Below are 16,728 nucleotides of genomic sequence, written 5' to 3' on the forward strand. Positions count from 1 at the left end.
TTATCTAATTAAAACAAGTATATCTATCTGTTTGTATGTACATAATAAATAAAACTCACAATACCGTTTATCACCATCAATGTGTCCCATCAACGTAATGACAAACCTTAAAACGGCTCTCGATGGTTTGAGGAAGGTGGCTTGCAGCGTAGTTGTTGCTCTTGTAAAGTGTGTACCATCCATGTAGTGTACCGGCTTTCGAGCAACTTATCTTCCCTCCCCCAGGCTAGATTACACGGGACACGGGTGGTGGTGGGTCCAATTTATTAGCGCCTCTCGCGACCTAGAGCAATTCCAGCGCATCAAGTCATACGCGCGCCATACAGTTTTCAGTCTTGGTTGGGAACAAAGGCGGTTCACATCTTGGGCTCGATTAAGTGTGTCGCTAGTCAATTAGTTTTCATTGATTTGTTCAGTTTCATTGAAAGTGATGGAAATGATGGACAACCATTCGGTAGTAGAATTGATATTTGTTGGAATAAGAATACGTTTTTAAGAAATGTTATAATTTTAGGATGTTGACCCTGAAGCAACTAAAGAACCGTTGAAACGTGGCGTTGATATCAACTATGGCATAGACGATTCTCCACCATGGTATCTGAGCATCTTTATGGCACTGCAGGTCGGTAACTCTCTTCTACAAGAGGATCATTTCACAATGTTCGACTCTGTTTCCAGCACTATCTCACAATGATTGGAGCGATCGTATCGATTCCGTTTATCCTAACACCCGCGCTGTGCATGGAGGATGAAGACCCTTCGCGTGGAATCATTATTTCAACCATGATCTTCGTCACCGGTCTGGTAACATACATCCAAGCCACGTGGGGTTGTCGGTTGCCGATCGTACAAGGTGGTACGATCTCTTTCCTAGTACCAACTCTGGCGATCCTCAATCTACCCCAATGGAAGTGCCCTAGCAAGGACGTTATAGCAGCCCTAGACCCAGATGCCAAAACGGAACTGTGGCAAGTAAGGATGCGTGAACTGTCCGGCGCGATCGCCGTATCAGCGCTGTTCCAAGTCTTCATCGGATACACCGGATTGGTTGGCAAGCTCCTCAAGATCATAACTCCGCTGACCATAGTCCCAACGGTATCGCTGGTCGGACTTACCCTGTTTTCACACGCCAGCGAAACCGCGTCCAAACACTGGGGCATAGCCGTTGGAACCATCTTTCTGATGACCTTGTTCTCGCAAGCAATGACTGGCGTGAACGTGCCAACACTCAAGTATCGCAAAGGACACGGTCTCAAGATCGGCTGGTTTCCACTGTTCAAACTCTTCCCCGTACTCCTGACCATCGTGATCATGTGGTCTCTCTGTGCCATCCTTACGGCCACCGGAGTATTTCCGGAAGGACATCCGGCTCGAACCGACGTACGAATTCGCGTTCTTCAAGATGCCTCCTGGTTCCGCGTACCCTACCCCGGTCAGTTCGGAATACCGACCGTAACGCTGGCCGGAGTTCTGGGCATGCTTGCCGGTGTCCTCGCATGCACAGTCGAATCGATAAGCTACTATCCAACGGTTTCGCAAATGTGCGGAGCGCCACCACCTCCTCTGCACGCGATCAATCGGGGCATCGGAACCGAAGGTCTCGGGACGGTCCTAGCCGGTCTGTGGGGATCCGGAAATGGAACCAACACGTTTGGAGAAAATGTCGGCGCAATCGGTGTCACCAAGGTCGGCAGTCGCCGGGTCATCCAGTGGGCCGCCCTGATCATGATCTTGCAAGGAGTTTTGAACAAGTTTGGGGCGGCGTTCATCCTCATCCCAGATCCGGTTGTTGGCGGTATTTTTTGTGTCATGTTTGGAATGATTGCCGCGTTCGGACTGTCCGCCCTACAGTACGTAGATCTACGTTCAGCGAGGAATCTCTACATTCTCGGGCTGTCGATCTTCTTCCCGCTGGTGCTCTGCCTGTGGCTCAAGGATCATCCTGACTTTATTCAAACCGGAAATGAAACGTTGGATTCCACGTTGTCAGTCCTGTTGGGGACGAGCATTCTTGTTGGAGGTTGTTTGGGATGCGTTCTGGACAATCTGATACCCGGAACGGCGGAAGAGCGAGGATTGGTGGCGTGGAGTAAGGAGATGGCCCTTGAAGTGGACTCGGATGAGACGATTGAAAGCAACACGTTTGACTTTCCGTATGGAATGTCGCTTTTGAGGAGGTACGTAGGATGCATTAAAAATTGTAGTTTTTCACTTTAGATTATTTTTTACTTTAGGTGGAGATGGACCAGACATATACCATTTCTCCCAACTTACAAAATGAAATTGTAGAACATTTTGTAACTATTGATCCGTTGGGACATTGAGCACGCAATGCATTTTCAAAACAGTCTTTGCTTTCAAATAATAAAACCATACGGAAACAAGGATACCAAATCAAACTTAAGTTGTTTGTTTACTATTGTACAAATCAGAATAATTCAAATAAGTATATATAAAAAACTAAAAAACCAAAAATACAAAAATACAAAAATACAAAAATACAAAAATACAAAAATACAAAAATACAAAAATACAAAAATACAAAAATACAAAAATACAAAAATACAAAAATACAAAAATACAAAAATACAAAAATACAAAAATACAAAAATACAAAAATACAAAATACAAAATACAAAATACAAAAATACAAAAATACAAAATACAAAAATACAAAAATACAAAATACAAAATACAAAATACAAAAAAACAAAAACAAAAATACAAAAATACAAAAATACAAAAATACAAAAATACAAAAATACAAAAATACAAAAATACAAAATACAAAAATACAAAAATACAAAAATACAAAAATACAAAATACAAAATACAAAAATACAAAAATACAAAAATACAAAAATACAAAATACAAAATACAAAATACAAAAATACAAAATACAAAAATACAAAAATACAAAATACAAAAATACAAAATACAAAATACAAAAATACAAAAATACAAAATACAAAATACAAAAATACAAAAATACAAAAATACAAAAATACAAAAATACAAAAATACAAAATACAAAAATACAAAAATACAAAAATACAAAAATACAAAAATACAAAAATACAAAATACAAAAATACAAAAATACAAAATACAAAAATACAAAAATACAAAATACAAAAATACAAAAATACAAAAATACAAAAATACAAAAATACAAAAATACAAAAATACAAAAATACAAAAATACAAAAATACAAAAATACAAAAATACAAAAATACAAAAATACAAAAATACAAAAATACAAAAATACAAAAATACAAAAATACAAAAATACAAAAATACAAAAACAAAACTACAAAAATACAGTTCGTCACTTTTTACACGGGACTTTGTCAACCACCGGAGGTTGAGTGTAGTACTTCAGAAAAGATGTCAAACCATCGGGGTTTCAGTGTAGTGTAGTCACATTGCCTGCTACTCACCCCCAGGCGGCGGCGCAGGGCTTTGCGGCGGTTGCGCAACAACGCCCGCCCAACGATATCCGTCAAGGTGGGCATTTACAGAACTGTCATTCTGTTTCTCTCTCGCTCTGCCTCGCGCGCCATCACAGCCCGAGATCGCAACTGCAAAAAATCTTGAACACCGCAAAGGTGAAAACGTGGTAATTTGCACAACTTAAAATTTTGCATTTAAGTCGATTAAAAGGATAAAATAATTTGGTTTTAGACAAGTTTTGCATAAGTTTTGTGTTATGAAAATGTCTAGTGTGCTTTTGAAGCACATTTTCGTGTTTTGACAGTTTTTTCCGTTTGCATTGCCACCCCCAGTCGGTGACCACCTTTGCGCTCTTGGACCGTCATCGCCACCATCTCGCGCGAGCAAACGGAGCAAAAGTGCGGAGCCGGCCAAAGAAAAGGAAAAACGCGATTTTTGCTGTTCCCGAGAAAAAACGCTTCTGTGAATCGATTCGCGGCCAAAAGTGCGTGAAAATCGTCGAGAAAAGCGCCCCTGCCCTCCGGTGTTTGTGCACGTCCACACTCAGGAGCCGACATTCCGCCACGCACGATCCACCAGGGATTTTTTTCGTGCGGAAAAGAGTGTGCTTTTTTTCTTCGTCGTGGTTGTGTGGATCCGTCTGGAAGCCGAGTGTCGAGGACCATCAGCGCAAAAAAGAGTGGCCCTCTCGAAAAGGAAGGAGGAACCAAAAAAACACGACAAAGCTGGAAATTGTCGTCCGCCGCGCTGTGCGTGTGTGGAAATTCGCGTGAAGAAGATCTAAAGGGGCTTTGTTCCGCCGAACCCGGATTTGTGCGTTAATTCCGTCGTCGTCGTCGTGGTTCCGGAAGCATAAATCATGCAAATTGTGCAGATTCTAGAAAAGACCGTTTCGCCAGGTGAGTTCAGTTTCATATCTTCCGGAATTCCAACACCCTTAATAGTCACACCTGGAAAGTGGCCCCGGAGAAGATCTGGATCATGGCCACCCTTTAGGGCTCTCCCTTAGGAGGAACCCTCCCCGGGTTAGTCGGGGGGCAAGAATTATTGAACAAAAAACCTTGAAATTACGTCTCGCGCACATTTGCTCGGCGGCCAGGTTCGAAAGTATGCGTGGCCACGGATTTGGGGATGATGGAAGAGCGAAACAAAAGAAAAAGAGGTTGACGTTTTGTGCAAGAGGAAGCGAGCAAGCGAATCGGCCGAGGGGTCCACTCGAGGTGGATTTTGAGGAAAATGTTTTGTAATTGTAGACGAACAATGAGTCAGATAATTTGAAGAGGTTGCGAAACTTATCAGTACCTCGAACGTGTGAAAAATCGTCGTCGTCGTGTTATCTCGAGTACATAAAATATCTTCATAAGTGCAATAATAACACAGTGACCAAGATTAGTTTAACCCTCTACAACCCAACCCCATCTCTAAGCGGGCTTCGATTTAAAAATTCGCCAAAAATCTATTTTCAATCAATTTCTAATCTTCAAAAAGCATTTAAAAGAAGAACTCTTAAAATCTAAGAAAAGTTAGCGATTGAATGTTTGACTTGTTTTATCTAACTTTGCCAATGTTTTTAAAAATGTAATTTTTTCTGGGGTCAATTTTGGCTGTGTTCTTTTATAGCGCCCTTTTGTTATCTTAAGTTAAACAAAGTAATAAGGCACAAAAACTTTATTTTAGTGTCGTACAGAAAATCTCATTTTTCCTGTGTAATTGTTTATTTCGGATGCTGTATCTCAGCAACCGTTGTTCCAATCTTCAATTCGCGATTAAAAGCTCAAAAATTCCGACAGATGGCGCAAAGCATCGAAGAATGACGATTCAAATTTTCGCTGTTCGGTTACATAGGAATGCAAACTTAAAATTGAATTTACAGCTCATAGAACAACTTTTGAGAAAAAATTCAAGTAGTACGATTGTTAACTCTTTGCTCTCTATAAATTAACGCAATAAAAAAAAACTGAAAAAAAATTTTTTTTTTGAAAAAATAATATTGTTTTAAATGATAAAGCATCAAAAGTTAACAAAGTATTAGCTCGAATTTTTGCTCAAAAGTTGTTCTCAACGCTGGAATTTAACAAAACAGAATTCGCATACATAACCTCAAAGGGCGGAAATTTCAGTCGACATTCTTCGCTCTGTTCTGCTACTCAACACTAGGTGTCGCCTGTCGTTTGGCTCTTGAACGGCAATAGGCCCCCAAAACCAAAGCTAAAAACTCGATTCGCCACCTACATTCGAGTAGGAGAACTTTGGTGCAAGGTTACGTTTACGTTTTTGCGCGATAAGTGCAGAGGCGAGTGAAAACTATTTTAATGTTTTTAAAAAGAAAATTGATCTTTTGGAATAAAATAAAGTTAACAGGTGGTAAGAAATGAAAAGTTCTATCGATTGACTTTTTGATTTTTTTTTGCTATGTTGCCTTTTTCATTGAAAATTCTGAGATCCGGATTGAAAACGCGAGAATGAGGTTAGATTGCAAATTTTGAAAATCATTCCAATTACCATTTTTCAAGCAGAGCTTTGCTTTTATGGTAGAAGTGACTTTAAAAAATATTTGTCCACTTGAATAATCTACATTCCCAATTGATTAGTTAGGTTTTGGTTGATTATAACATTCCCTTATTTTGAATCAGATAATGAACAGGCCATCACAAAAATATTATTGTTTATATCAATTAAGCTATTTATTTCTTACCTAAAAATGGTATAATTTGCTATAAATGTCGATTTTATAATGAAATAAAACAATTTCAAATTTCAAACCAACTTACTCGCTGTAGGTTATAATGAAAACATCACCCCAAGTTTCAGCGCCCTCTAGTGGGGGGTAATTATGACGTTTGATTGCCTATATCTTTGAAGCTAATTTTTATGCAATTTCCTGATCTGATCTAGAAATAAATATTTTCAGATTTGGTCAAGCTTGGTCATGACCTTCAAAAATCGAATAAAAAGTGTATTTTGCTGAAAAGTCCTGAGTAGAATACTAACAAGTTTGCCCAAGATAACAAATCAATCAGAAAGTCCGGTCTCAAGATAAAGATTTTTTGAATATTTCAGTAGCCTTTTTGTATGGACAGTTGCCAAAATTGTATGAAAACTTTTATGGACGAACTAATAATTCAAAATGACTTCTTTGTTCACATAAAAAGTACACAAAAAGATTCACACAAATAAAATAAAATGTCTGAATCCTAAACTGCTGGACAAAGTGTCATTGCACTTTAGCTTGGGATACACTCAATGTTTACATTTGTTCAGGCTGGTACAAATATTTTCAAAAGGTTTTGTCTCCCCCCTCTTCAAAATCGGCCCGAAAAATCAGGAGGCAAAAAAATATTTTTTCAATAAACTTCGAAATTTCATTGGAAATTCATGTTCAATCAGCTGATATCAATTTAAAATGCATTCCCCTGCGTTTAGAACCATTTTCAACATGTTTGGGTTTCTTCAAAAATCTTCAGAATTTTTGAAAATTTTCGATGTACAGTACCGCAAAAGTTTTTTTTTCTTTATAATTTTTGTTTTCGTCAAATTTAAACATTTTTTTTATACTAATGATTGCAAAACAACTGAACTACAGTGAATTTCTTTTTAAAACAGTTTTTTTTTATTCAAATGTTGAGATAATGGCTTGTTATTTTTTTTTGTATGTCGAAATTTTACAATATTCAAAAGATTTTTTAATAAACTCAAACATGCCGAAAATGATTCTAAACGCAGGGAAATGCATTTTAAATTAAGTTCAACTGATTGCACTCAAATTTCGAACATTCATGCTCAAACTCAATCCAATTCACGGTAAACTTTACGCAGTTGGCCTGGCAGTATTTGTAATTTTTGCTCGGTTTGTTTTAGAGGTCGTATCGAAGTGCTCCGATTTGGAGGAAACTTTCAGCGTTTGTTTGTCTATACATGAGATGAACTCATGCCAAACACACCCTAACCAAAAATCATGATTTTCTGAGTTCAATATCCCACTTTTCATACGAATTTTTCAGTTCAACCCATTAATTTTTGGACCCAATTGAGGTTTTCTTTTCCATATTTTAGTCACAGGAATGTTATTTTTTAAATTTAAAACTTGGGTTGCATAAAACTAAAACAAAATATTGCTGGAAGTCAGTCCCAGCTTCCAATCGTCTTACCAGATCTTTGTCTCGTGTAAGCTGTTGACCAACTTCGTAAATTGAACTGTGTTTTTTGTTTTTGGAAATATTTATTCGTCTGCAAACATAAAATTATACGGTTCGCTTTTGAGACATAAAATTTTAAAATTTGAATTCTGAATATTGAGTAATTTACAAGTTGCCGATTACGATATTATTTCACAAATCGATGCACCCCTCGACCTCGTTCTTCTCTGTGTTGGTGACAACGTTCGTGTGCGAAAGAGACGCAACGATGATACAAATCACACACAAACAGAACATAACCTGCAAAAATTTATGTGATCGTTTTGAATGTTGGAAAAGCAGTTGCTAACCGCGCTCAAAACACATTAATGGCATAGCTTTACATGCTGTTTTATTGACATGCTAGCTAATCAATTACACGTCGTTATGCTCTGGATTATGCTTGTTTCGAACTGCTACCCGGCTCGTTGACCACCACGAGTTCCGGCATTTGCGCCAAAAGGTTCTTTTTCCCTCGTCCTTCATTCCACCGTCATTCGTCAACAAGCAACATAAATTTGAATTTTTCGTTTTCTTCTTCTTCTCCGCGCCAGACAAAGATGAGCTGCTGGTGGCGAAAAACTTCCTCGAGCAGGCCGCGGCCACCAACCTGCCCGGCTTCATCCGCGCCCTGTCGGATGTGCTCGCCTTTGCGGGGAACTCGCCGGTGGCGCGGATGGCCGCCGGTCTGCAGCTAAAGAACCAACTGACCAGCAAGGACCCCACCATCAAGTACCAGTACCAGGAGCGATGGCTCACCTTCCCCGAGGACATGCGGGAGTACGTCAAGAAGAACATCGTCGGTTCGCTGGGAACGGAATCGTCACGACCGTCGTCGGCGGCGCAGTGCGTTGCGTACGTGGCCGTGGCCGAGCTGCCCGTGGGACAGTGGCCAAATCTGATGCAGAAGCTGGTGGACAATGTGGTCAACGAGAAGTCCACCGAAATGGAGCGGGAATCGACGCTGGAAGCGATCGGTTACATTTGCCAGGACATCAACTCGGAGATCCTCGAGCACCAGTCGAACCAGATTCTGACGGCGATTATTCACGGGATGCGCAAGTCGGAACCGTCCAATCACGTCCGGCTGGCGGCCACCAACGCGTTGCTCAATTCGTTGGAGTTCACCAAGGCGAACTTTGAGGAGACGGCCGAACGGAACTATATCATGGAGGTGGTCTGCGAGGCAACGCAGTCAACGGACACCCAAATCTGCGTGGCAGCGCTGCAGTGTCTGGTGAAGATCTTGACGCTGTACTACCAGCACATGGAGGCGTACATGGCTCAGGCACTGTTCCCGATCACGCTCGAGGCGATGAAGTCCGACAACGAACAGATCTCCCTGCAGGGCATCGAGTTCTGGTCCAACGTCAGCGACGAGGAAATCGACCTTGCGATCGAAGCGCAAGAAGCGGCCGAAGCCGGTCGACCTCCGAATCGCGTGTCACGTCACTACGCCCGCGGTGCCCTCCAGTTCCTGGCGCCGGTCCTGATGGAGAAGCTGACGCGCCAGGAAGAGTTTGACGACGAAGACGATTGGAACCCGTCCAAATCGGCCGGCGTCTGTCTGATGTTGCTTGCCACCTGCTGCGAGGATGAAATCGTTCCGCATGTGCTGCCCTTCGTCAACAACAACATCAAGTCGACCAACTGGCGCTACCGGGACGCCGCCCTGATGGTGTTCGGATCGATCCTGAGCGGACTGGAGGCGAACACGCTGAAGCCGCTGGTCGAGCAGGCGATGCCCACGCTGATTGAGCTGATGTACGACCAGAGCGTCATCGTGCGGGATACGTGCGCGTGGACCTTTGGCCGAATTTGTGAGGTAGGTTGCGCGACAGTCGTACGATCTTGAATCTTGAACTAACGCTTAACTTTTTTCTCCTCCGACAGGTCATTCCGGAAGCAGCCATCAACGAGCAATATCTGGAGCCGCTGCTAAAAGCCCTGTTGAACGGCCTGAAGGCGGAACCGCGCGTCGCCACCAACGTCTGCTGGGCCTTCTCGGGCCTGTCGGAAGCGGCATACGATGCGGCCAACGTGGACGACGATCCGCCCCAGACGTACTGTCTGTCGCAGTACTTTGACTTTATCATCAGCAACCTGCTCGAGACGACCGATCGGCCGGACGGAGCGCAGGCCAACCTGCGTTCGTCGGCGTACGAGGCGCTTATGGAGATGATCAAGAACTCTCCCCAGGATTGTTACATCTCCGTGCAGAAGACCACGATGGTCATCCTGGAGCGGTTGAACCAGGTGCTGCAGATGGAGTCGCACATTTCCACGCACACCGACCGGCATCAGTTCAACGATCTGCAGTCGCTGCTGTGCGCCACGCTGCAGTCGGTCCTGCGCAAGGTTGACGCAAAGGACGCGCCGCAGATTTCGGACGCCATCATGACGGCGCTGTTGACCATGTTCAATTCCAGCTCCGGCAAGGTGGGTGGAGTCCAGGAGGATGCTCTGATGGCGGTGTCGACGCTGGTTGATCTGCTGGGCGAAGGCTTCATCAAGTACATGGACGCGTTCAAGGATTATCTGTACGTCGGCCTGAAGAACCACCAGGAGTACCAGGTGTGCTGTACGGCGGTCGGCCTCGCCGGCGACATCTGCCGTGGCCTCAAGAACAAGATCCTCCCGTACTGCGACGAAATCATGACGTTACTGCTGGAAAACCTGAGCAATCCGTCGATCCACCGCAGCGTCAAACCCCAAATCCTGTCCGTCTTTGGCGACATGGCACTCAGCATCGGCCCCGACTTCAAGAAGTACCTAACCGTGGTGTTGCAGATGTTGACGCATGCTACCCAGGTGCAGGTCGACCCCAGTGATTACGACATGATCGACTACCTGAACGAACTGCGCGAGAGCGTCCTCGAGGCGTACACCGGCATCGTCCAGGGTCTCAAGGGCGTCGACAAAATGCCCAGCGAAGACGTCGCCCTGCTGCAGCCGCACGTTCCCTTCATCATCAGCTACATCGTGTCGATCGCCAAGGACAGCGAACTGTCCGACGGTAACATCGCGATCGCCGCCGGCCTCATCGGGGACATGTGCTCCGCCTTCGGGCCCGCCCTGCTCCAGCTCGTCGAAGACCCGCAGATCCAGCAGCTGCTGAACGAGGGCAAAAACTCCCGCACCGGACGCACCAAAACGCTGGCCAACTGGGCGCTCAAGGAGATCAAAAAGCTCAAGCAGCCGGCGAATGACGCGAGTTGGTAAGTGGAAATTCGTCGCCGATCTGCGGAAGGACCCCGGGGGGAGCGCGACTGTGCACGCACTTGGTCGGTTGGTTGGTGTGTGTTGTCGCAAAAAGTGCACTTTTTTTTATTTCCCTCTCCCCTTTCTCCTCAAAACAACTTGAAAACCTATTTTTCTCTTTTCTTTTCTCTCTTCCTTGCGTCCTTGCGTTCGCCCAAATCTTGAACAAAAAGGCGATTCAAATGAAAAGTGATCGTTTGAAATAGTCCTCTAGTTAAACTGAATTCGGTTAAGTGCGAGTGCGATTGAATGTATGGAATTTGCGCAGTTTAGAGAGTCTCCACCCACAAAACAAGACACATTCACAAACAATGAAAGAGCGAGCGAGAGTCGCACGAAAGAGGTTTCTGGTTGAAAGGTATGGCTAAATTTTGCAGTTTTCTACAATTTTTACTCGTTTTTTAATTCGTGCACCATCTTTGCTAACATTCGCTTTGTGTTGATTCTTAACATATTTGCTAAAAATGCGTTTTTTTTTACTTTCGATGTTTGTTGCTTTTGGTTTGAAAGTTTAATTTTTGGCAATACTTGTGTGTTGTGAATAATATCTCGCGCGTGAAGACGTGTTCAATAACATCAAAGTTTTTTGCGTCGTAACTCTGATTATGTTCTTCAAGACTTGAACATAATATCACATTTTGAAAAATCGACATTCCTAACATTTTCTAAATCACAACTTTCCTTCTCAGAATTTCACTGCTTTCTTCTTTAAATCAATATAATTGCTTTGCCCTTATCCTATTTACTTTGTTACCTACTGTGACTGAACTTTCTCTTCTTCGCTATCGCGGTAACATCCCGGTCACAAGGTACTGCCTACGGTAGCTGCTCTTCGTTCTCTTTGTTAAGATCCGAGGACGAACCCACGATGAAGGAAGTTAAGGATACCATCAAGAAGCCGAAGAACAACAAAGCAGTTGGGAAGGATGGTGTCCAGATTTTTAAGCCATTCGTTACGAATGGTGCGCGCCCGAAATGTCAAAATCACACACAACATTTAAAAAAAGTGCTAATGTCTTGCCTTGACACACTTGTTTTGTAATGTGGGTACCATTGCGTGAATTTGACATTTAGGGCGTGCACCATTCGTAACGCCATCATCGTTTAAAAATCTGGATAGGAGCGGAAATCATGAGATGTGTTGGCAATCTGTCTACACCGGCTGATAGTCAAGGTCTGGGACACAGAACAGCTACCGTAGGAGTGGAAAGAGGGGGGGAGTAATACGCCAGATCTACAAGAAGGGGACAAGTTGGAATGTGAGAACTATCGCGCTATCCCTATTTTCAACGACGACCCAAATCTTTTCCCTACGATAAATCCTTCAGAAATGTCGCGAGTACCAGATCTACCGTTGCACCACCTGTCCATCGATTTCAAAGCCGCGTACGACTCGATCGATCGCAAAGCGCTATGGAAGATCATGTACGAGAAGCTACAAGGCTTCGGTATCTCCGGCCGCTGTTTCAACATTGGGCTTGTAGGTGTTATGAGACAAGCAGGCTTCAACATGTGGGACGTAATTATCAACCGATCCAGCTAGTTCATCTGCTATGCCGACGACATGTACATTGTCGGCAGAACGTTCGAGGAGGTGGCCAGGAGGTACACCGAATTGAAGCGGCAAGCGGAGAAGATTGGATTGAAGGTGAATGTTGCGAAGACGAAGTATCTGCTGGCAGGAGGAACCGAGTCCCTTAGGGCTTGCAAAGGACCGAGCGTGACGATCGACGGGGACGAGTTCGAAGTCGTGTAAGAGTTTGTGTACCTTGGATCGTTGGTAACATCGGACAACAACTTCAGCAGGGAAATTCGGAGGCGTATCATCACCGGTAGTCGTGCCCAATATGGACTCCACAAGACATTACGGTCTGGTACCCTTACCCGGCGTACAAAGTGCACCATGTACGAAACGCTGATAAGACCGGTCGTTCTCTAAGGGCAGGAGACGTGGACGATGCTCGAGGAGGACCTGCAAGCGTTTGATGTTTCCGAACGGCGAGTGTTTAGGACAGGCCTGCCCAACCTTTTTGGCTCAATTTTCACATTTTTGATCGTCAAAATTACAATTGCTTATTTTTTCATGGTCTATTTGATGGGATCGGTTCTCAGATGAACAGTGAACATAAATTTGACAAAAGCTTGAAAAAATATTTTCGCAATTTGTTTTTATGTAAGTTTTAAGTGAAAAATTGGTCCGGCCCGCGGGCCGGATTGATTTTTGACGTAAAATGTAGATAAAAACGACTTGTATGAATATTTTTTCAAACTTTTGGAAAAGTTATGTTCACTGGTCATCTGTGAACCGATTCCATCAAATAAACCATGAAAAAATTAAAAATTGTAATTTTGACGATCAAAAATGTGAAAATTGAGCCAAAAAGGTTGGGCAGGCCTGGTTTAGGACGATCTTTGGCGCCGTGCGTGAGAACAATGTATTGAGGAGAAGGATGAACCACGAGCTGGCGCAACTCTACGACAAGCCAAGTATTCGGAAAGTTGCCAAGGCTGACCGGATATGTCGCAATAATACCGGGTAGGCCGGAAGCTGGCCAACCAAACCAGAACATCAATCCGGTTAAATTGGTGTGAAATTATTGCGAGAGACCTTGAGATGATGGGAACAAATTACACCGACTTGAAGCCTCGACTCGATTCAGGCTCGATCTCGAGCCAAAATTCTAAGTGGGCAAAAATGATATGTGAAAATTAAAAAATCTGTATCTTTTGAAGGAGTTTTTTTATCGATTTTGTGTCTTAGGCAAAGTTGTAGGTATGGATAAGGACTACAATGAAACAAAATAATAATACGCGGTAAAAATTTTTTTGGTGATTTTTAATTTCACGTTTTGCCTCTAAAACTTGATTGGCAAAAAAAAAACACTATTTTTAATTTTTTTTCCTGATGTTTTTAGGAGACATCCAATGCCAACTTTTCAGAAATTTCTAGAACAGGCAAAAAATATTTGACCAACTTATAAATGTTTGAATCAATACTGATTTTTTTCAAAATATCGAAATATTGGTCGCAAAAATACGCCCTTTTGAAATGTTAGTCTTGATTTAAAAAAATTATAATATTATTTTCGAAAAAATCCGAAAATTCCACGAGTGTTTCATAGTTTAACATTGAAAATCGGACCATTAGTTGCTGAGATATCGACATTAGAAAATAATGGGTTGTTTGGGTGAGACTTGGAAAACATAAATTTTCCTGTTTTTAAATTCATTGCATGGCAATATCTCAGCAACTAAGGGTCGTATCAACAAGTTCAAAAAAGCAAAATATAGAGAATTTTCTTAGCTCTTCGAAAATATTTTTTTTTTTCAAAATTGGGCAAACATGGGTACTAATTTGAAAAAATGAATAACTGTGACTATTTTCAAAAAAGTTACCAAAAAATGGCTATAACTTGAAAACGGTTCACTTTATCAAATTTCACAAAATTCTTAAAAGTTGTCATTTGATGTCCCCTAAAACATATCAGAAAAAAAATAGTTTTTTTTTGCAAATCAAGTTTTAGTGACAAAAAGTAAAATTAAAAATCACCAAAAAATGTTTTACCGTGTATTATTTTTTTCAGTACAGTCCTCATCTTCCGTCGGACGGGTAGTAAATGATGGCACCGGACTTACGTAAAAAGGTTAGGTCGTTAGCTCAGTCCAGGTGTAGGAGTCGTCTCCCTGGGTCCTGTCTCGGTGGAGTCGCTGGTAGGCAGTTGGACTCATAATCCAAAGGTTGTCAGTTCGAATCCCGAGGTGGATGGAAGCTTAGGTGTAAAAAAAAGGTTTGCAATTGCCTCAACAATCAAGTCTTCGGACACCTAGCTTTGAGTAGGAACCTCGCAATCGAAAACGCCAAGGCAATGCTGTAGAGCGAACAATTTAGATTTAGATTTTTTCCTTATCTATACCAACAACTTTGCCGAAGATACCAAATCGATCAAAAAAATCCTTCAAAAGATAAAGATTTTTGAATTTTCAAATATCAATTTTGTATAGACAGCTTCCAAATTTGTATGGAAAATTATAAGGACATACTGATGATGCAAAATGGCTTCTTTGGTCATACCGAAGGCACCAAAAAAAGTTTTAGCCGGATTTAAAAATACAAAAATTAAAATTAAGAATTGCTCTATGAACAAACACGTCGGGCTGCTTCTACAAAAAGTCTTGGCAAGTTACTTTGAAAGACCACAATCTGGAGCTCTCCACAGTGAACCTATTTACAATTTTAATTCTCGAACTAAAAATTTTACATTTTTGTTGATGTGTGTTTGTTCTTGGAAAGGAACGGCCGAGTATGAGGATTGCAAAAAGTTTTTCAATCTGTCATTTTTATTACTAACTACTCACCTAAGTATTCTATGATTTTCAAAGCTGTTTCTTTCTTAACGCTTTTTTCACCATTGCCATCCTAGAAGCCTCGACTTGAGTTGGAATTCATTGCCAAACCATCTCAATGCTTTCCAAATTACTCGAGGCAACATCAAACATCTCCATCTCCACCCTAATCTGGAGGTCTGCCCTGCACGGCATTCCCCTCACACCTGGAGATGGAAACAGGCTTGCTTCACCACACACACCCCGCACCATGCGCAAAAGCCTCCCCGGGGCCGGGCCCCAACGTTCCCCATTCCATCGTAATTGATTCTCCGCTACTTTGCAGATTTAATCCAGCATCAACGGCAACACGCTCAACTACACGACCGCCAACGGCACCAACCCAGCCGCCAACGCCGCCACCAGCACCGTTCCAGCAATGTAATTCCGCAAATTTAATGTCGTCGGCGCCGCCACGGGAGGACGAGGAACCGTTCAACTGCAATCGCAATCTCTGCTTCGACCTGTCGGTGCGGATTTAGTGTTCCGGAAGTTTGGTTCGAGGGTGCGCGCCCGCGGTAAGTAACATCATCAATTTTTCGAGGTTTGCGGGACAAACAATTGGCATGAACAGCAGGGACGTGCGTGCGTGCGCGTGCGCGTGTAGTGGTTATTCGTAATTTATTACTGTGTAAACTAATTAAATTAAATCAATTATATCTACGAAAGTATAAGGCAAACACAAACACACACAATTCCCAAAAAAAATAAGTATCTTCTCTAAAACAGATCAAATCAAGCTGAAAATAGACAAAAACAAACCACTCACACAAACACAATTGAAAAAGTCGTAGTCTTGTCCGCGAAGCGTGTGCCATAGTGAAATGAAAAAGTTGAAGGGGAGAGAGAGGAAGCGGGAAAAAGCTGGGGTTAAAATTGTATAAACATTTTAAACTTTCACCGTGGCACCGTCGCGGTTTTGCCCTACTGTTACAAAATCAACCATTTAGAGCAGCAAAAGCAAAAAGTTACAACACTTACACTGAGAAAAATCTACACCACACAAATATGATGATGATGATGCGCATAAGATTAAATCTGACAGCAAACAGCTAACAAAAAAAAAGAAACATATTTAATTACAGTTTAAACAACAACAAAAATAGGGCAATTCTCCCAGAAATCGGATTTCTTCGATTTTCAATTTGAATGTTTTTTGAATTGGCTTAAAATTTGTTGGGGTTTTCCCGATGAACAAAAAATCCAGTTTGCATTATTGGTTCGTCCATACACAAGGCTTCATATAATTTTGGCAGCTATTTTCAAAAATCAGTAGCAGGCCATTTTCTGATCGATTTGGAATCTTTGGCAAAGTTGTAGACAAGACAATTCAGCAAAAAAATGGGTGGGATAGAAAGACGGTAAGTGTTGATGTTGCACTTTTTTAAGGAGATAAGGGAAATTCTCCACAGTTTTCAAAAATAAGTTTCGCTTGGAGTTTTAAATTCTAATGGC

The 16,728-nt window shown here is 42.2% G+C and overlaps 2 protein-coding genes across 3 annotated transcripts; both read left to right on the forward strand.

Annotated features, from left to right (window-relative positions):
• Positions 1-332: 332 nt before the first annotated feature.
• Positions 333-2,376, forward strand: LOC6036047 (solute carrier family 23 member 2). The gene is made up of 4 exons (XM_038258130.1): positions 333-454; positions 515-622; positions 679-2,177; positions 2,235-2,376. The coding sequence occupies exons 1-4, from the start codon at positions 431-433 to the stop codon at positions 2,287-2,289; spliced, it is 1,686 nt and encodes a 561-aa protein (XP_038114058.1). The 5' UTR covers positions 333-430; the 3' UTR covers positions 2,290-2,376.
• Positions 2,377-3,795: 1,419 nt separating this feature from the next.
• LOC6036046 (importin subunit beta) lies at positions 3,796-16,329 on the forward strand. Of its 2 annotated transcripts, none has more exons than XM_038254512.1 (4): positions 3,796-4,353; positions 8,184-9,454; positions 9,523-10,847; positions 15,571-16,329. In XM_038254512.1, the coding sequence occupies exons 1-4, from the start codon at positions 4,314-4,316 to the stop codon at positions 15,656-15,658; spliced, it is 2,724 nt and encodes a 907-aa protein (XP_038110440.1). In that variant the 5' UTR covers positions 3,796-4,313; the 3' UTR covers positions 15,659-16,329. The 2 variants fall into 2 exon arrangements, with proteins under 2 accessions (XP_038110440.1, XP_038110441.1); XM_038254513.1 differs by having other exon boundaries at positions 3,797-4,353; positions 15,560-16,329.
• The last annotated feature ends 399 nt before the right edge of the window (positions 16,330-16,728 follow it).

The sequence above is a fragment of the Culex quinquefasciatus genome, chromosome 2, assembly GCF_015732765.1.
Source record: "Culex quinquefasciatus strain JHB chromosome 2, VPISU_Cqui_1.0_pri_paternal, whole genome shotgun sequence".
Classification (NCBI taxonomy): domain Eukaryota; kingdom Metazoa; phylum Arthropoda; class Insecta; order Diptera; family Culicidae; genus Culex; species Culex quinquefasciatus.

Coding starts and splice junctions, on each gene's coding strand:
- LOC6036046 (XM_038254512.1), top strand. CDS start 4,314: ATGCAAATTGTGCAGATTCTAGAAAAGACCGTTTCGCCAG. Junction 4,354..8,183: donor AGAAAAGACCGTTTCGCCAG/GTGAGTTCAGTT, acceptor TCTCCGCGCCAG/ACAAAGATGAGCTGCTGGTG. Junction 10,848..15,570: donor CCGGCGAATGACGCGAGTTG/GTAAGTGGAAAT, acceptor GATTTAATCCAG/CATCAACGGCAACACGCTCA.
- LOC6036047 (XM_038258130.1), top strand. CDS start 431: ATGGAAATGATGGACAACCATTCG. Junction 455..514: donor AAATGATGGACAACCATTCG/GTAGTAGAATTG, acceptor TTATAATTTTAG/GATGTTGACCCTGAAGCAAC. Junction 623..678: donor GCATCTTTATGGCACTGCAG/GTCGGTAACTCT, acceptor CTCTGTTTCCAG/CACTATCTCACAATGATTGG.